This window comes from Erythrolamprus reginae, chromosome 6 (assembly GCF_031021105.1).
Source record: "Erythrolamprus reginae isolate rEryReg1 chromosome 6, rEryReg1.hap1, whole genome shotgun sequence".
Taxonomy (NCBI): Eukaryota; Metazoa; Chordata; class Lepidosauria; order Squamata; family Dipsadidae; genus Erythrolamprus; species Erythrolamprus reginae.
Window position 1 is genome coordinate 11,259,975 of NC_091955.1, and position 21,347 is coordinate 11,281,321.

Consider the following 21,347-nt stretch of genomic DNA (forward strand, 5'->3'; position numbering starts at 1 on the left):
TGCGCAGATGGTGTTTTTGCTTCTACTGCCGCCCGCCCTTCGCCCGCCCACCCCGTTGCTCGCGCAACGGCTTCCCTGGGTGCCCGCTCGCTTGGGAACATCCCAGCTTCGCTCCCCAGCTGGGAAGCGGATCTAGGGAGTCCCCACCGCGCGCGCGTTGCTGGGGAAAGCGCGCGCGCTTGGGAACATCCCAGCTTCGCTCCCCAGCTGGGAAGCGGATCTAGGGAGTCCCCACCGCGCGCGCGTTGCTGGGGAAAGCGCGCGCGCTTGGGAACATCCCAGCTTCGCTCCCCAGCTGGGAAGCGGATCTAGGGAGTCCCCACCGCGCGCGCGTTGCTGGGGAAAGCGCGCGCGCTTGGGAACATCCCAGCTTCGCTCCCCAGCTGGGAAGCGGATCTAGGGAGTCCCCAAGCGCGCGCGCTTTCCCCAGCAACGCGCGCGCGGTGGGGACTCCCTAGATCCGCTTCCCAGCTGGGGAGCGAAGCTGGGATGTTCCCAAGCGCGCGCGCTTTCCCCAGCAACGCGCGCGCGGTGGGGACTCCCTAGATCCGCTTCCCAGCTGGGGAGCGGAGCTAGGCTGCCCCAAGCTCGCGCGCGCCGCCCGCCCGCCCACGCTGTTGCCGGCTCCGCTTCCCAGCTGGGAAGCGGAGCTAGGGTGCCCCAAGCTCGCGCTCCAGCCCACCGCCGCTGGGGTCTTACCGGGGCAAGAGGGGGAAGACCCAGGGAAGCCTCTGCCCGGCGGGGAAACTCCACCATCTACGCATGCGTGGAAGGGCACGCATGCGCAGATGGTGGAGTTTACTTCCGGGTTGCAAACTAGCGAAATAGCCCTTTCGCGATCCTTGAGGACGCGAAACTCGAGGGTTCACTGTATTTACTTCCGCATCTCTACTTCGCGGAAATTCAACTTTCACGGGCGGTTTTGGAACGCATCCCCCGCGAAAAGCGAGGGAACACTGTATTAGATTTGTTTTTTACATTGTTCTTGTTATTGTTGTGAGCCGCCCCGAGTCTACAGAGAGGGGCGGCATACAAATCTAATAAATAATAATAATAATAATAATAATAATAATAATAATGATGACGATTGCAGTGTCCGGGAATCATATGATCCCCTTTTATGACCTTCGGGCAAACAAAGTCAGTGGGGAAGCCAGATTCACTTAACAACCATATTACTAATTTAATAACTTCATTGACTCACTTCACAAAATGTGGCAAGAAAGGTCATGAAAGGAAGAAAAAATCATTTAACAAATTTCTCCCTTAATAACATAAAATTTAGGCTCTGTTCTGGCCGTAACTTGAGGACTACCTGTGATTGTCCCTTCCCTGAGTAAGAATTACTCACAATATGGTCTGCTAATTGAATTCAACCACATGTAGAATACACAATCAAACTACACCATTGCAAATTGCAGCTGGGGAAGTTTTTTCTCATAATTACAAAATCGCTGTCTTTGGCTTATCTGTAGTTTTGTTCACTTGGTTTGTGCTGCTTATCCTTTTTTTTTTTAAAAAAAGTGGCAGTTGGAGTCTCCCAAATATACTTACTGGATACACTGTGGTTATTTATGTGTTTGTGCTTTAAAAAAAACTCAAATCATCGAAACATTTAAATATGTTAAAGGGTTAAATAATGTTCAGGAGGGAAGTGTTTTTAATAGGAAAGTGAACACAAGAACAAGGGGACACAATCTGAAGTTAGTTGGGGGAAAGATCAAAAGCAACGTGAGAAAATATTTCACTGAAAGAGTAGTAGATCCTTGGAACAAACTTCCAGCAGACATGGTTAGTAAATCCACAGTAACTGAGTTTAAGCATGCCTGGGATAAACATATATCCATTGTAAGATAAAATACAGGAAATAGTATAAGGGCAGACTAGATGGACCATGAGGTCTTTTTCTGCCGTCAGTCTTCCATGTTTCTACCGTGTTTCCCCGAAAGTAAGACAGTGTCTTACTTTCTTTTTATCCTCAAAAGCCCCACTACGTCTTACTTTCGGGGTATGTCTTACATTGGAAAAAAATTGAAAGGGTCGCGTTCACGAAGGCATCTCCCCAGAGTCCAGAAGGGCAGCCGCGGGACAGGAGTCTCGTGAGCCCTTTTCCAAGTTCAACCTCAGGGCTCCAAGCGGCGTGCACGCGTGGAGCCACAGACGCGTGTCGGGGAAGCGTGTGTCTGGAGGGGAGGAGCCGCTCTGCGCAGTTGGGCAGCCCCACCTGCCTGCTGGAAAGGAGGCGGGCGAAGGAGGGCGCAGCTCCGGCCGCCCGCCTCGGAGCTTGGTCGGCCTCGCTGGCTGCTTGCAGCCGAGCCTCGGCAGGACTCGGTTGCTGGGACGAGCGCCTTCGCTGCAAGCCGCCGCCCGTTCGGCTCGCTTCGGACCAGCGCCGTCCTTCGCTTTGCCAAGCCGGGGAAGAGGCGGTGGCGCCGCGGCGAGGCGAAGGCGAGGGGGGCGCGGGGAGCTTGGAAGCGACGTCATCGGGTTCCCCCCCCCCCGGCAATACCCCCGTGTTTCCCCGAAAGTAAGACATATGTCTTACTTTCGGGGTACGGCTTATATTAGCCGACCCCCCTGAAACCCCCGATACGTCTTACAATCGGGGGTGTCTTACTATCGAGGAAACGGTATGTTTCTATACTGGATCAATGTGGCCTGGTTTTTCAGAATAACAATAAAAAATAAATAAAATTCTTTGAGGTCATTCTGGGCAATAACCCAGGGAGTTTTCATCATGATGTTCTAATGGCTTGAATGTTTAAATTCTGTGCCAGGAAAAATGCTCCTTTCCTCTGCATCTAAATCTCACATAGTTTTCAGTCCTTTTTAGGGCCTGACTATACCCTGTTTCCCCGATAGTAAGACACCTCCGATTGTAAGACGTATCGGGGATTTCAGGGGGGTCGGCTAATATAAGCCATACCCCGAAAGTAAGACATATGTCTTACTTTCGGGGAAACACGGGGGTATTGCCGCCTCCCTCTCATCTAGCTGCGCACCACCTCCTGCCCACTTCCGCGCCGCCCCCCCTCCATACATCACCGCGTCTGCCGCCTCCGTCTGATCCAAATGAGCGCCGCCTCCTGCCCACGCCTGCGCCGTCCCCCTCTCCATACGTCGCCGCGTCTGCCACCTCCCTCTGATCTTAATGAGCGCCGCCTCCTGCCCACTTCCGCGCCGCCCCCCCTCCATACGTCACCGCGTCTAAATGTTAATTTTATGGTTAAAACAAAAAATTCGACTTTTTTTTCCAATATAAGACATACCCCAAAAGTAAGACATAGTGGGGCTTTTGGGGATAAAAAGAAAGTAAGACACTGTCTTACTTTCGGGGAAACACGGTATTTAAACACGTTACATTCTTAATGAAAAAGACTGTACTTAATGTAAAGACTGAAGGTAAAGATTTATCTTTGAATGTAGTTAAATTAAGATGTAATTATTTATTGAAGTGTCCACATCAAGACTTTTGTGCATTTTTGCAACTCTTTTTGGCTGATGACTGTGCCTCCTATCATTTATCTCAACTTCCTCCCCCCATTTTTGATGTTATTGATTTTCTCAATAAGACAGACCGGAAAGGATGACAAACGAATGTCCAGTCATTCAGCAGTTATACCCAACTTGCTTAATTGAAAATGTGATCAAAGATGAATAGAAATTTAAATGTGATCAAAGATGAATGAAAATTAAAATAGTGTGTTTTTGTTTCAAAAAATCACTGCTTTGAAATGGAAAGAATAAGAAAAAAATTATTTACATGTGAGTCATGAATTCTGCTGTTTATTACTATTTGCTTCTATAGTAATTATTGACTGGCATATAAAATGAAAAGATATAATTTGGATAGAAAATACAATTCCTGATCCCTCAATTTGGACTTGCCCTTGCAGGTTTTCAGTCTATCTAGATAAGAAGCCACGCTCCATAATTTTATACAATAATTTGCCACCAGATCAGATTGTTTTGACCACGAATTTTTGGTTTTGGATGCTGTGAGACAACTACCAGTAGAGAATTCATATTGGCCACTTTTCAACTACTATTATTATTATTATTATTATTATTATTATTATTATTATTATTATTATTATTATTTAGATTTGTATGCCGCCCCTCTCTGCAGACTCGGGGCGGCTCACAGCAATAACAAAAAACAATGTAGAACAAATCTAATATTTAAAAATATCTAAAAACCCTTATTTCAAAAACCAGACATACACACAAACATACCATGCATAAACTATATAGGCCTGGGGGAGATGTCTCAATTATGATATAAAGATCCTGGCACTGGGCTGCAATTTGGACTGTGTGGATGCATCATTTTCATGCTTGCCTTAGGATTCCGACTTTGAATATCTGAGGTTCGTGGTGGCAAAATTTGCCTCTGTTCTTACTGTAGAGGAATTGTGTGAAGTTGTGACAAGGTGGTATTGCCCAAAGACACTCAAGTACACACATCAGGAATATTATTATGCGTGTTTTGTTCCAAAGTGCTAATGTGATGGCTAGGACCCTGGGGGGGGGTTGTGTGTGTGTGGGGGGGTTCTTTACAGTTGTGGTGAGTTCAAAAGCATCTTAATCCATTTCGTTCTCCTGTGCACTGCTTGGAAAGTCCAAGCATGGGTTATCTTCTTGTCTGATTGGCCAGGGACTGAGTTGCAATTTCTTTGGCCACGCCTCTTCCTCTGGCCAAGTTCAATTTTTTTCAACTCGCTGGCTGGGGAATTCGCTGGCTGGGGAATTCTGGGAGTTGAAGTCCAAATATCTTCAAGTTGCCAAGGTTGGGAAACACTGCTTTAGAGGAATTGTGTGAAGTTGTGACAAGGTGGTATTGCCCAAAGACACTCAAGTACACACATCAGGAATATTATTGTGCGTGATTTGTTCCAAAGTGCTAATGTGATGGCTAGGACCCTGGGGGGTTTTTTGTGTGTGCGGGGGGGGGGTTTCTTTATAGTTGTGGCGAGTTCAAAAGCATGTTAATCCATTTCGTTCTCCTGTGCACTGCTTGGAAAGTCCAAGCATGGGCTATCTTCTCGTCTGATTGGCCAGGGACTGAGTTGCAGTTTCTTTGGCCACGCCTCTTCCTCTGGCCAAGCTCCATTCTTTTCAACTCAGCCGGCCTACAGGGACCCAGATCGAGTTGCTCCTGACCATTGTTATTACTGATTCATTGCATTAAATTGAGTTTGATTGCCTGGTAGCCGCCATTGTCAGGTATTGGCTGAGAGGGCAGGCAGGATAGAAGAAACTGCAGCATAGCAAAATCCGCCTTTGAAGTCTCTGCAAAAAGCCTCTATAGCCCTTGTTTGGAGCTTTGGAGTGGTTTTTCTTCTGCAGTTCCATTAAGCTGGGAGCAGTGAGCTTAATGGAGGCCAATTAGGCTTCAATAGCCTTGCTAACCACTGAGGCTTTGGTCAGAAACCTTCCAGCCTTTGTTTCCAGGCAATTGCCAGTGTAAGTGACTGTTATTGTCTATCCAGCCAAAACTACTGCTGCAACTGATTGTTCTTGCCCAGCTCTGGAATTCCAGGTCTTGACCTGCTGGCACCATCCCCAATTGTTGTGAGGCAATTGTTGTCAACCACAACAACACAAGAGCACACAACAGATTTAAACTTAATATTAACCACTCCAAACTTGACTGTAAAAAATATGACTTCAGTAACCGAGTTGTCGAAGCGTGAAACTCATTACCGGACTCCATAGTGTCATCCCCAAACTCCCAACACTTTACCCTTAGATTATCTACGGTTGACCTATCCAGATTCCTAAGAGGTCAGTAAGGGGCGAGTACAAGTGCACTAGAGTTCCTTCCGTCCCCTGTCCTATTGCTCTCCTATATCTCCTCTACCTTTCTTCTATTCCTATATCTCTTCTTCTATTCTTTCATTGATATGTTCTATTACTTTATCTTCTTTTCTATTATTTCTTAGATATATTTTACTATGAGTATCTCCTCTATACGTAATCTTCATCATGTATTTTACTATGTGTATATAGATATATACCCACTAAAACCCTCATTGTGTATTGGACAAAATAAATAAATAAATAAACAGTGAGTCCAATACTGCTCTGGTTCTGGTATGATGGGACTGCGTCTTCTCCAGATCCGGGTCTTTGTTGAAAAAAAAAGAGTTGTCCGAAGGAAGAAGCGGGCCAAAGAAACTGCAACTTAGTCCCTGGCCAATCAGAGGAGAAGATAAACCCATGCTTGACTCTCCCTGCAGCACACATAAAATGAATGTTCAAGTAAGCCAATGCTTGTTTATATTATATTAAGTGCTTCTATATTTTAAGCAACGGTTGATTATGTGCCATGAAGTCATTATCGATGCTTAGCTACCACGTAGTTTTCAGAGTGTCCAGCAAACCTGGAAAACAGGGAATTATGAGGGAAATCGGAGGTTGGAGAATTATCAGGGAATTCGTGAAAAAAATGGAATAAATCGGGGGGGAAACCAAACTCTATTAAAATGTTTAAAAGTCAGGGAAAAATCATGTAAAGAAAAAAACAGATCTCACTGCCTGGCAGAGTCAAGCAAAAATGAGCATAATTGTGGCAACAACTTGCTTCCTCAGCTACTGATATTTCTCCACGGCTTAGCCGTTTGGTATGTCGTCATCTACGGCCGCGCCTTAACTAGATTGCAAGTTACACGGAAATATCAGGGAATTTCAAAATGCTTTCCCCCTAGACTTCCTGAGATTTTCTCTGTGGTTACATAACTGGTCCTTCAACTTTTCCAACCGTATCCATTGAACGGAACTGTAACTGAATCCCACCTATCCCATAGCAAGTAGGATGCTTGGCTGCATAGCTAGAGGTATAACAAGCAGGAAGAGGGAGATTGTGATCCCCTTATATAGAGCGCTGGTGAGACCACATTTGGAATACTGTGTTCAGTTCTGGAGACCTCACCTACAAAAAGATATTGACAAAATTGAACGGGTCCAAAGACGGGCTACAAGAATGGTGGAAGGTCTTAAGCATAAAACGTGTCAGGAAAGACTTAATGAACTCAATCTATAGAGTCTGGAGGACAGAAGGAAAAGGGGGGACATGATCGAAACATTTAAATATGTTAAAGGGTTAAATAAGGTTCAGGAGGGAAGTGTTTTTAATAGGAAAGTGAACACAAGAACAAGGGGACACAATCTGAAGTTAGTTGGGGGAAAGATCAAAAGCAACGTGAGAAAATATTATTTCACTGAAAGAGTAGTAGATCTTTGGAACAAACTTCCAGCAGACGTGGTTGGTAAATCCACAGTAACTGAATTTAAACATGCCTGGGATAAACATATATCCATTGTAAGATAAAATACAGGAAATAGTATAAGGGCAGACTAGATGGACCATGAGGTCTTTTTCTGCCGTCAGTCTTCTATGTTTCTATGTTTCTATCTTCGTGGTGGTTCTCCTCCTCTTCTCATTCATTCCACTTTTCCCAGCTTTAAAGCCTTTTCCAGGGAAGAGAAAGTGTTCATAATAGGGTAATTCGAACCCATCACTTATGCCTTAAGTAAGAACTCCGAGGTGATTTGTTTTGGTGTCCAGTTGGTTTCCTTGGTTGTCCTCCATATTCTTGGGATTGTCTTTCAACACCAAAGTTCAGAGTCTTCAATGTTCTTCCTTTTCTGCTTTTTTGAAGTCCAATGTTCACTCCCATAGATTGTCAGACAGAATATCATGGCTTCCATTGTTCTGATTTTTGTAGATAAATATAGGTCATCCTTGACTCAACTGAGCCCAAAAGTTCTGTTGCTAAGTAAGAAATTTGTTCAACGCGGTTTGCTCCATTTCACAACTTTTCCTGCCACAGTTGTTAGGTGAAACATAGAAACATAGAAGACTGACGGCAGAAAAAGACCTCATGGTCCATCTAGTCTGCCCTTATACTATTTCCCGTATTTTATCTTACAATGGATATACAGTACAGTATGTTTATCCCAGGCATGTTTAAATTCAGTTACTGTGGATTTACCAACCACGTCTGCTGGAAGTTTGTTCCAAGGATCTACGACTCTTTCAGTGAAATAATAATTTCTCACGTTGCTTTTGATCTTTCCCCCAACTAACTTCAGATTGTGTCCCCTTGTTCTTGTGTTCACTTTCCTATTAAAAACACTTCCCTCCTGGACCTTATTTAACCCTTTAACATATTTAAATGTTTCGATCATGTCCCCCCTTTTCCTTCTGTCCTTGTAAGTGTGAATCGTTGCAGTTGATCATTTAGTGACATGGTTGTTAAGTGATCCTCCATTGATTTTTGCTTGTCAGAAGGTAGCCAAAGGGGATTGCATGATCTTGGGACATAGCAACAAAGCCCATAAGTATGAATCAGATACCAAGCATCTGAATTTTGATCACATGACCAATGAGGGGGAATACTACAACGGTTGTAAGTGTGAAAAATAGTTGTAAGGCACTTTTTTCAGTGCCATTGTAACTTTGAATGGTCACCAAATGAACTGTTGTAAGTTGAGATCTACCTATACACATGTCAGCAATTGAATATCCCCCCCCCCCCCCAAAGCTTTCATGGCTCCTCTATGTTCTGTCGGGCTCTCTGGTAGACGCCTCCCCAAAATTCACAGGTACAAATTTCAGACACACACACATTTGAAAATTCAAAACAATGTTCTTTATAATGAAAATTCAAATAAACTAAGCCCTCTTTTGGTATAGCCAAGAGCCCTCGTCTCCAAACAAACTGGTAATTGGTACAAGTCCCTTATCAGTTCTGTGATACTTAGCTTGCAGCTATGAGGCAATTCACAGTCCTTCTTCTTTCACAAAGTGAAACACACTTTGCTCTGGTTTAGTTTCAAAGCGGGGGAAAATCAGCACACAAAGTCAGTAAAGCAGTCACGAAACACAACGATCAGATAATCCTCCACAATGGCCAAACCCACACGCTGCTCTTTATAGCAGCCTCACTAATGACCACAGCCCCACCCAACCACAGGTGGCCTCATTTTCTTTGATAATAATCTCTCAGTTGTTGCTGCCTATGCGTCGCTCTCCGCATGCGTGGCTGTATCATTAACTCTTGTTCTGAATCCAAGGAGGAGCTAGATAATTGATCTCCTTCTGAGCTGTCTGCCCCACTCTCCTCCTCCCTGTCACTCATGTCTTCTTGGTCAGAGGAGCCTTCATCAGCAGATTCCACCGGGGGCAAAACAGGCCTGCAGCATGTGGATGTCTCCCCCACATCCACAGTCCTTGGGGCAAGAGCAGGGCCAGAGCTAACCACAACACTCTATGGAGCGCTAATCTCCAGCACTTTTCTAGACTGCTTATTCCTCCACTGTTGATGGTTGAGCCTAAATGGCAGGTGCTCTCCACCATTTCAATATCATCATTTGCCATTTTTAAGGCTTTATTTTCACATTTTATTATCTCGCTACAGAACAGTGAAACACTGAACACCTCAAGATTGACCTGAAAGAAGAATTCTAATGTAATCCGTGCTTTGCTGAATTAATACCCTTATCAAAAGTACAGACTAGTTATAATTAATGATTGTAATTGCCAGGGTTATAAAGAACCAGGATGATTCATTCTATAAATGGATAGCTGCACATTTAATACAAAGACGTTCCTGGGTGTTAATGGGAGAATGCTGAAAAACAGTGGAATGAATTCTATTAAGTGATAGGAAAAGTGTTGTGGTTAGCTCTGGCCCAGCTCCTGCCCCAAGGACTGTGGATGTGGGGGAGACATCCACATGCTGCAGGCCTGTTTTGCCCCCGGTGGAATCTGCTGATGAAGGCTCCTCTGACCAAGAAGACATGAGTGACAGGGAGGAGGAGAGTGGGGCAGACAGCTCAGAAGGAGATCAATTATCTGTCTCCTCCTTGGATTCAGAACAAGAGTTAATGATACAGCCACGCATGCGGAGAGCGATGCATAGGCAACAACAACTGAGAGATTATTATCAAAGAAAATGAGGCCACCTGTGGTTGGGTGGGGCTGTGCTCATTAGTGAGGCTGCTATAAATAGTTTGGCCATTGTGGAGGATTATCTGATCATTGTGTTTCCTGACTGCTTTGCTGTGTTTGACCTTTTGTGTGCTGATTTTTCCCCGCTTTGAAACTAAACCAGAGCAAAGTGTGTTTCACTTTGTGAAAGAAGGACTGTGAATTGCCTCACAGCTGCAAGCTACGTATCACAGAACTGATAAGGGACTTGTACAAATTACAAGTTTGTTTGGAGATGAGTGCTCTTTGCTATACCAAAAGAGGGCTTGGTTTAAGTGAATTTTCATTATAAAGAACAGTGTTTTGAATTTTCAAACGTGTGTGTGTCTGAAATTTGTACCTGTGAATTTTCGGGAGGATTCTACCAGAGAGCCCGACAGAACAGAAAAGGAAGAATTCTGATTTTAGAATCTTATTTCATTTTTTTCCCAACTTGATCAGTAGACAGATACCTGTTAAAGAGTGGCTTGGGCACTTCAGTAAGATACTCTGGAATTATTTCTTAGATCCCAGTCCAAATATCTTTCAAATATTGGATTTTTGCCTGGTTAATATATAGGATTAAGAGCTTTATTACAAGCCTTTCAGACAGTAAAATACCCAGACAGGAAATACCGTCTCCAGAAATAGTCCTTTTTCTCATTAGTGGAGCAAAACAGTAGTTTAAACTTTTCTGACTAATGGAAGAATCTGTTTAAGACACTATCTCTCTAGTTGTGTCCCGGATCCAATCAACTAATGGCTAGTACATCTTCTGGACATCCCTTCCAAATTGCATATATGAGTAAATCAAGATGCTTGCAAGAAATACATTTCAGTATAGTCTCAAAATAAGGTTGTTGAAGGAAAAAATAAAATGCAGCAATGCGAGTTATCTTGGGTTAATCATGTTAAGTCTTACGCAACTTTTATGAATCTGGTGATGGCATTTGGATCCGGGACACAACTAGTGCACCAGTTGCGGCCCTATTTGGACAGGGAGTCAATGCTCACAGTCACTCATGCCCTCATCACCTCGAGGTCCCATTACTGCAACGCTCTCTACACGGGGCTACCTCTGAAAAGTGTTCGGAAACTTCAGATCGTGCAGAACGCGGCCGCGAGAGCCATCGTGGGGCTTCCAAGATTCGCCCACGTTTCTTCAACACTCCGTGGCCTGCATTGGCTGCCGATCAGTTTCCGGTCACAATTCAAAGTGTTGGTCATGACCTTTAAGGGCAGACTAGATGGACCATGAGGTCTTTTTCTGCCGTCAGACTTCTATGTTTCTATGTTTCTATGTTTAAAGCCCTACATGGCAATGGACCAGAGTACCCCCGGAACCGCCTGCTACCGCACGAATCCCAACGACCGATAAGGTCCCACAGAGTTGGCCTTCTCCGGGTCCCGTCAACTTAACAATGTCATTTGGCGGGCCCCAGGGGAAGAGCCTTCTTTGTGGCAGCCCCAGCCCTCTGGAACCAACTCCCCCCGGAGATTAGAACTGCCCCCACCCTCCCTGTCTTTTGTAAACTACTCAAGACTCATTTATACTGCCAGGCATGGGGGAGTTGAGATAGCTCTTCCCCCTAAGCCATTACAAGTTATGCATGGTATGTTTGTGTGTATGTTTGGTTTTATAATAGGGGTTTTTAGTTGTTTTTTATTATTGGATTGTACATGTTGTTTATTATTGTTGTTAGCCGCCCTGAGTCTGCGGAGAGGGGCGGCATACAAATCCAATAAATAATAATAATAATAATAATAATAATAATAATTATTATTATTATTATTTGATTCAACAGAAATAATAGGCTGTAGCAAAAGTTCTGCCCTCCGTGTTGTTCATCCTGATTTTTCTCAATGTCATTTATATATAGATATTTCCCCCTTCATTTGACTCTGGTTATTTTGTATTCAACAACAGTGTCCCCTATGTTAGGGACAGAGGAAAGGACCTCTCCATCGTTTTAACACAAAATCCTGTTGACACAAGATGATGTTGTTCCTAAACTATCCCAGACACAAACCGTTGAAGCTCTGAAGCAGCGGTCCCCAAACTACGGCCCGTGGGCCACACGCGGCCCGCTGAGGCCCTTTATCTGGCCCATGGGTCTTTTCCAAGGCCGCACTGGAAAAGCAGTCAGAACGTCCCCCTCAATCTCATCTCACCCAAAGTAAAGTAAGGCTTGCTGAAAGCTGAGCTGGGCACAACACACACACATACATGCACACACCCGCCTCCTCCTCCTCTTTGAGTTGCTAGCTCCCGTTTTCTGAATGGGGATTGAACGGGAGTCCGGGGTCGGATGGTGGAGGCTTATCGGGCGAGTCCTCCGCGGGGAGAGAAGAGGGAGGGTGAAAGAGGGAAAAGAGAGAGAAGTGGAGAGAAAGAAAGAAAAGGGAAAGAGAAGTGGAGAGGAAGGAAGGAGGGAAGGAAGGAAGAGGGAGAAAGAGAGGGAGAGAGAAAGGGAGGGAGGAAGAGAGATAGCAAGAGAGAGAGTGAGAAAGAGTCAGAGAGAAAAAGAGACAGAAAGAAAGCAAGAGAGAGAGAAAGAGAGAACAAGAGAGAGAAAAAGCAAGCAAGAGAGAAAGCAAGCAAGCAAGAGAGAGACAAAGAACAAGAGAGAGAGACAGAAAGCAAGAGAGACAGAAAGAAAGAAAGAGAGAGAGAGAGAGAAAGAGAGAACGAGAGAGAGAGAGAAAGCAAGAGAGACAGAAAGCAAGCAAGAGAGAGAGAAAGAGAGAACAAGAGAGAGAAAAAAAGCAAGAGAGAGACAAAGAAATAAGGTATGTGCAGTGTGCATAGGAATCTGTTCATAATTTTTTTTATAGTCCGGCCCTCCAACAGTCCAAGGGACAGTGAACTGGCCCCCTGTGTAAAAAGTTTGGGGACCCCTGCTCTGAAGTTTCACCAAACTTGGAATAATGTCCACGAAGGACCTGTTAACCAATGTCAGCTTTGCAATATGATTCTGCCTGTGTGCAATTCCAGCTTCCTCGTTCTTGCATTCTAAGTCAGCTGCGCTTTCCCAAGTTTATTTTTTTGGGGGTAGTTGCCTCATATACAGACATAGATCTCCCTCACAGATAATGCATTCAATAGAAATGATATGCAGTAATCCAATTTCCCAGAAGAAAAAGAGAATTATCAGAATACTAACTGAAAAAAAGTCATGAACTTAGAATACTGGGTTTGCTTTGCCAAGATTTCCTTTTTCTCAGAGAGAACAAGTGCGTTTTTCAAATAGTTGTTTGACGATACTGAATTCCAGAAGGACTGAAACCCAGGGCTTATGTTTGTCTGCTAGAGAAGAAGAATCAATTAATTCTCACTTCACCTTGCAGGAAGAGCCCTAATGAATAGTTAACCTATTCCTGGTGGAAATTAAATTCACTTTATAGTCTCTACGAAAACGTTCTTCCTAATGGGACGAGTGTTTTTGCATTCTCTGTACTGTATGTTGGAGAACAGAATAAAATTTTAGGAACCGTTCACCATTTACTGGTAAACTCTTTCTGAATATTTGCACTCAGATTAGAACAAATTGTTTATTTATTTATTAATTAATCAGATTTGTATGCCGCCCCTCTCCGCAGACTCGGGGCGGCTCACAGCAATAATAATACAATGTAAACAAATCTAATATTTAAGTTAATTTAAAACCCCAATTTAGAAACCAATCATGCATACTAACATACCATGCATAAATTTTATAAGCCTAGGGGGAGGGAAAGTCTCAATTCCCCCATGCCTGACGACAGAGGTGGGTTTTAAGGAGCTTAAGAAAGGCAAGGAGGGTGGGGGCAACTCTGATATTTGGGGGGAGTTGGTTCCAAAGGGTCGGGGCCGCCACTGAGAAGGCTCTTCCCCTGGGTCCCGCCAAATGACATTGTTTAGTTGACGGGATCCGGAGAAGACCCACTCTGTGGGACCTGACTGGTCGCTGGGATTCGTGCAGCAGAAGGCGGTCCCCAAGGTAATCTGGTCCGGTGCCATGAAGGGCTTTATAGGTCATAACCAACACTTTGAATTGTGACCGGAAACTGATCGGCAACCAATGCAGACTGCGGAGTGTTGTTGTGACATGAGCGTATTTAGGAAAGCCCATGATAGCTCTCTCAGCTGCATTCTGCATGATCTGAAGTTAGTGTTTGAGAGGAGAAAAAATAAAAGCAACTCCTGTTTAGAGGTACAACAATAGTAGGGATTCCATTCCATTCAACAACTGACTTATAAATAGAAGAATATAAGGTTCTTAGCAGTCAAATGTGTCTGAAATACTATCATTTCAGGCATATTGTTGGACCAACTTAAATTCAGAACTCAGCAAGGTTTATTTGCAAATAAGCATCCGTACAATTTGTGCTACTCCTAACATGGAAGGGAGAAAGAGTTTGGGAGAAATCTTCAGTGTTTATTGAAATCTAAGTAAATGATCTCCATCAGAATCTCATTTCTAAGTGTTGATAATTATTTTCCCTTTGAAACAGAGTGGCCCACACAGCACAATTTCGTTCCATTACAATTGAGTATATCTGTTCGAATGGCCATCATTTTTTCTATACAGTGTTCCCTCGATTTTCGCGGGTTCCAACTTTGCGAATAGCCTATACCACGGTTTTTAAAAAATATTAATTAAAAAACACTTCATGGGTTTTTTTTCTATACTACGGTTTTTCCCACCCGATGATGTCATACATGATCACCAAACTAATAATTTTTGCAAATAAATAACAAGATAAATAATTATTGTTAATAAATAATTATGTTTATAAATATCAGGATCACTAATTGTCTTATTCAATGGTGAGTACCAGTAATAATGGTGAGTAAATGGTTGTTAAGGGAATGGGAAATGGTAATTTAGGGGTTTAATGTGTTAAGGGGAAGGCTTGTGATATTGTCCATAGCCAGAAATGGTGTATTTACTTCCGCATCTCTACTTCGCAGAAATTCGACTTTTGCGGGCGGTCTCAGAACGCATCCCCCGTGAAAATCGAGGGAACGCTGTATATCCAGTCAGTCCTCATCTTACAATCATTTGTTTAGCAATTTTTGGAAATTATAATGGCACTGGAAAATGTGACTTATGACAAGACCTCATGGTCCATCTAGTCTGCCCTTATACTATTTCCTGTATTTTATCTTAGGATGGATATATGTTTATCCCAGGCATGTTTAAATTCAGTTGCTGTGGATTTACCAACCACGTCTGCTGGAAGTTTGTTCCAAGCATCTACTACTCTTTCAATCAAATAATATTTTCTCACGTTGCTTCTGACCTTTCCCCCCAACTAACCTCAGATTGTGTCCCCTTGTTCTTTTGTTCACTTTCCCATTAAAAACACTTCCCTCCTGAACCTTATTTAATCCTTTTATTTAAATGTTTCGATCATTTTGATCACTTTTTATTTCTTTCCAGGCAAGCTGTGATTAAAGGTTCCCTGCCGCACCCATTTGCTCTGACGTTATTTGGTGACACCATATACTGGACGGATTGGACAACTCGCTCCATCCTGGCCTGCAACAAACACACTGGACAGAATCTGCGTGAAATACATTCCAACATCTTCTCTCCTATGGATATCCATGTCTTCAGCCAACAGCGGCAGCCCAGTGGTGAGTGTCCAGCTGTTCCCAGAATGGCCAGTGTGGGGATTCCCATTCATTTAGGTTTTTTAGACAGTCACGTGTACTTTTTATACAGCCTCTATGCTTATTTTGAGAGGGTGGGGGTAAATGTTAGGCAATAAATTTGTGTTTGAAGAAGTTGAATAGCAAGCAGAAGAAATTGAAGACTTAAAAAGAAAAAGAACGTAGGAAATACGTCTAAATGTAATGTATGTTAAGTGTAGTTTATTTTGTTTGTCATGCAGAAAGATCAAATACGTTGGTCTATACAGTGTTCCCTCGATTTCCGCGGGTCCGAACTTTGCGAAATGTCTATACCACGGTTTTTCAAAAATATTACAGTGTTCCCTCGATTTTCGCGGGGGATGCGTTCCGAGACTGCCCGCCAAAGTCGAATTTCCGCGAAGTAGAGATGCGGAAGTAAATACACCATTTTTGGCTATGGACAATATCACAAGCCTCCCCTTAACACTTTAAACCCCTGAATTACCATTTCCCATTCCCTTAACAACCATTTACTCACCATTATTACTGGTACTCACCATTGAATAACACACTTAGTGATCCTGACATTTGTAAACATAATTATTTATTAACAATAATTATTTTTTTTGTTATTTATTTGCAAAAATTATTAGTTTGGTGATGACATATGATGTCATCCGGCAGGAAAAACCGTGGTATAGAAAAAAATTAATATTTTTTGAAAAACCGTGGTATAGGCTATTCGCAAAGTTTGAACCCGCGAAAATCGAGGGAACACTGTAATTAAAAAATACTTCGCGGTTTTCCCCCCATACCACGGTTTTCCCGCCCGATGACATCATATGTCATTGCCAAACTTTTGTCTGCCTTTAAAAAACAATTTTTAAAATAAACTTTAATAAATAAACATGATGAGTAATAATCTAAATGGCTGCTAAGGGAATGGGAAATTGTAATTTAGGGCTTTAAAGTGTTAAGGGAAGGCTTGGGATACTGTTCATAGCCAAAAATAGTGTATTTACTTCCGCATCTCTACTTCGCGGAAATTCGACTTTCGCGGGCGGTCTCGGAACGCATCCCCTGCGAAAATCGAGGGAACACTATAATACATTTTTTTTAAATAAAAAATGCCATTTTAATATTTAAATTACAGTAGAAATGCCCAAATTCATTGCTGTAAAACAGTCGTTTTGCTATCCTATTTTGAGTTTGCCAGAGTCATAGATGGGTCTGTGGATGCCTTTTCCTTTATTATTGGATAATTTAGTTTAGTTTAGTTTATTTAGATTTGTATGCCGCCCCTCTCCGAAGACTCGGGGCGGCTAACAACAATAAAAAACAATGTAACAAATCTAATATTAAAAAGTAATCTAAAAAACCCCAATTTAAGAGACCAATCATACCAACAAACATACCATGTATAAATTCTATAAGCCTAGGGGGAGGGAGAAAAAAATTTCAATTCCCCCATGCCTGACGACAGAGGTGGGTTTTAAGGAGCTTGCGAAAGGCAAGGAGGGTGGGGGCAACTCTGATATCTGGGGGGAGCTGGTTCCAGAGGGTCGGGGCCGCCACAGAGAAGGCTCTTCTCCTGGGTCCCGCCAAATGACATTGTTTAGTCGACGGGACCCGGAGAAGGCCAACTCTGTGGGACCTAACCAGTCGCTGGGATTCGTGCGGATAAGGATAGGTGTAAAGGAAAAATTAAAGTTAAGAAATGCTGCATATGTCTCCCCATGGTTTCCTTAGCCCACCTGGCTTACCGACATAAATTTTGGCCCCAATTGTGATAATAAGTCGAGGATTATCTGAAAATAAGCATTTAGACAAACCATATGACCATTTACATTTCTCCCTACTTATTGGAAGAATTGAAAATTCCAGGAAGAACTTAAAAGTTTACCTCGGACCTATCCACAAATGGACAAGAGATTCTCCAGATAGATGGGGACAACAGTCAGTGGGTTGACCTCGTCCGTCAACCAATCAACCCACTGGCTGTTGTCTACACCTCTACCTAGAAGCACCGTTCAGATAAGGAGAATACAACAGTTGATTCTCTCTTTCCAAGTGTCACTACTGCCTCTGTTGAGTCCTTCCTTTTCTGCTCTTTCTGAAGGTATCTTCTCCCTTAGTTGGTCTCCCAGAGTAGACATGACTGTGGTCCAGCCTATATTTATGGGAAGCCAAAGGGAGCAAATTTTTACATGGACTACGCTGTTCTAGTTGGTCTTTCTGTATTCCTTTACATGTGCATGTACACATCCATTGCACATTAATATCCACTCCTGCCGTTGAGATACATGTAACGTTTAACGTGATCTGTCTTGAACGGCTCTGGAGGACCTTCAACACCCATATTTATTTTATCTTTCACACTTTTCCCCTCTCGATAAGGCAGATTTGCTACTAAAAGGGAGACTGTTCTGTGCTTTCTGTATTTGACAGCTACAAACCCATGCAGGAACAATAACGGTGGCTGTTCCCATCTGTGTCTGATGTCTCCCATCAAGCCCTTTTATCGGTGTGCCTGTCCCACAGGGGTGAAACTCCTTGAGAATAAGAAGACTTGCAAAGATGGTAAGTTGGGTATAAGAAACATAGAAACATAGAAACATAGAAGACTGACGGCAGAAAAAGACTTCATGGTCCATCTAGTCTGCCCTTATACTATTTCCTGTATTTTATCTTACAATGGATATATGTTTATCCCAGGCATGTTTAAATTCGGTTACTGTGGATTTACCGACCACGTCTGCTGGAAGTTTGTTCCAAGGATCTACTACTCTTTCAGTAAAATAATATTTTCTCATGTTGCCCTTGATCTTTCCCCCAACTAACCGCAGATTGTGTCCCCTTGTTCTTGTGTTCACTTTCCTACTAAAAACACTTCCCTCCTGAACCCTATTTAACCCTTTGACATATTTAAATGTTTCGATCATGTCCCCCCTTTTCCTTCTGTCCTCCAGACTATACAGATTGAGTTCATGAAGTCTTTCCTGATACGTTTTATGCTGAAGACCTTCCACCCTTCTTGTAGCCCGTCTTTGGACCCGTTCAATTTTGTCAATATCTTTTTGTAGGTGAGGTCTCCAGAACTGAACACAGTACTCCAAATGTGGTCTCACCAGCGCTCTGTATAAGGGGATCACAATCTCCCTCTTCCTGCTTGTTATACCTCTAGCTATGCAGCCAAGCATCCTACTTGCCTTTCCTACCGCCTGACCACACTGCTCACCCATTTTGAGACTATCAGAAATCACTACCCCTAAATCCTTCTTTTCTGAAGTTTTTGCTAACACAGAATTGCCAATGCAATACTCAGATTGAGGATTCCTTTTCCCCAAGTGCATTATTTTACATTTGGAAACATTAAACTGCAGTTTCCATTGCTTTGACTATTTATCTAGTAAAGCTAAATCATTTACCATATTACAGACCCCTCCAGGAATATCAACCCTATTGCACACTTTAGAGTCATCGGCAAATAGGCAAACCTTCCCTACCAGACCTTCCCCTATGTCACTCACAAACATATTAAAAAGAATAGGACCCAGAACAGACCCTTGTGGCACATAAACATTAAGCAAGGCTGTTAGGGAGATTTATTTATTTTATTTATTTATTTTATTATTTAGATTTGTATGCTGCCCCTCTCCGCAGGCTCGGGGCGGCTCACAGCAGGATACAACAATTCCTGACAAATCTAAATATAATTTAAAATATTTAAAACACCCCATATTTCTAAACAAACATACACACAAACATACCATGCATAAATTGTACATGCCCAGTGGAGGTGATTCAGTTCCCCCATGCCTGACGACAAAGGTGGGTTTTAAGGAGTTTACGAGATGGTTGAGACCAGCTGATGAAAGCCCCCACCCCCTTTTTATAGGCATCACAATATGCCTGCCGCCAAAGAAATCCAACTGGAAGATTTAATATTTATTTAATTCATATCCTGCCTTCATTGTTCTTTTATAAGAAAACTAAAGGTGGCAAACATATGTAATTGTGCTGAGCCACTTACTCATATATACAGTGGTACCTCTACCTACAAACGCCTCTACTTACGAACTTTTCTAGATAAGAACCGGGTGTTCAAGATTTTTTTGCCTCTTATTCTTTTAAGCATTGATTCTGTGTTTTTTTTTATTGCTCATGTTGTTTTATTGTATGTTGGAAGAAAAATTTTATACCCCAAAAAAGATTTTTTTTGCCTCTTCTCAAGAATTATTTTCCACTTAACAAACCCAAGCCTCCGCAATTGTAACCGGAAAAGGCAGGGAGAAGCCTCCGTGGGGCCCCTCTAGGAATCTCCTGGGAAGAAACAGGGCCGTAAAAGGCGGGGAGAAGCCTCCGTGGGGCCTCTCTAGGAATCTCCTGGGAGGAAACAGGGCCGTAAAAGGCGGGGAGAAGCCTCCGTGGGGCCTCTCTAGGAATCTCCTGGGAGGAAACAGGGCTGGAAAAGGCAGGGAGAAGCCTCCGTGGGGCCTCTCTAGGAATCTCCTGGGAGGAAACAGGGCTGGAAAAGGCAGGGAGAAGCCTCCGTGGGGCCTCTCTAGGAATCTCCTGGGAGGAAACAGGGCCAGAAAAGGCGGGGAGAAGCCTCCGTGGGGCCTCTCTAGGAATCTCCTGGGAGGAAACAGGGCCAGAAAAGGCGGGGAGAAGCCTCTGTGGGGCCTCTCTAGGAATCTCCTGGGAGGAAACAGGGCCGGAAAAGGCGGGGAGAAGCCTCCGTGGGGCCTCTCTAGGAATCTCCTGGGAGGAAACAGGGCCAGAAAAGGCGGGGAGAAGCCTCTGTGGGGCCTCTCTAGGAATCTCCTGGGAGGAAAGGGGGCCTCCACCCTCCCTGTGGTTTCCCCAATCGCACACATTATTTGCTTTTACAGTGATTTCTATGTGAATAATTGCTTTTTCTTACCAACTTTTCTACTTAAGAACCTGGTCATGGAACAAATTAAATTCGTAAGTAGAGGTACCACTGTACACATAACTGTGGTTTAGTGGATTTATTAATATGCCCAGCAGTGCCTCTTCACCAAAAAAATCCAGAAATATCCCAGTAGAATAGAATAGAATTCTTTATTGGCCAAGTGTAATTGCACACACAAGGAATCTGTCGTTTGTGCGTATGCTCTCAAAATACATAAAAGAAAAAGATACATTTGTCAGGAATTAATAATAATAATAATAATAATAATAATAATAATAATAATAATAATAATAATTTATTAGATTTGTATGCCGCCCTCTCCAAAGACTTTCTCTCTCTCTCCCCCCCTCTTGCTCTCTCTCTCTTTTTTTCACTTTCTCTCTCTCTTGCTTTCTCTCTCTCTCACTCTTTCTCTCTTGTTTTCTTTCTCTCTCACTCTTTCTCTCTCTTGTTCTCTCTCTCTTGCTATCTCTCTTTCTCTCCCCCCTCTTTCTCTCTCTCTTTCTCACTTTCTCTCTATCTTGCTCTATCTGTTGCTCTCACTCTCTCTCGTTCTCTCTCCGTTCTTCTCACAGCGGAGACCAGCGAAGGTGATTTTCAATGTCAGGCGCGCGGGCACATGCACTCCCCATCCTCCTGCCAGCCCGCCGGCGAAGGTTTTTCTTATTTTGAATGTTCCAGGCCGGCTGGCAGGGGGATGGGGAGCGCACACGCCCGCGTGCCCAACATTGAAAATCACCTTTGCCAGCCTCCGCTGTGAGAACGCCTGCCCCACCTCTCCTGCAGCCCCCTCGCTGACAGCTTGGGACGAA

General features: G+C 43.4%; 1 protein-coding gene across 1 annotated transcript in view; it reads left to right on the plus strand.

Annotated features, from left to right (window-relative positions):
• The window catches only part of LRP6 (LDL receptor related protein 6), a 134,193-nt gene that overhangs the window by 33,422 nt on the left and 79,424 nt on the right, over positions 1 to 21,347 (plus strand). Inside the window, exons 4-5 of the mRNA XM_070755242.1 lie at positions 15,403 to 15,599; positions 18,045 to 18,176. Coding sequence (XP_070611343.1) covers positions 15,403 to 15,599; positions 18,045 to 18,176 — 329 coding nt within the window. The remainder of the gene's footprint in view (positions 1 to 15,402; positions 15,600 to 18,044; positions 18,177 to 21,347) is intronic.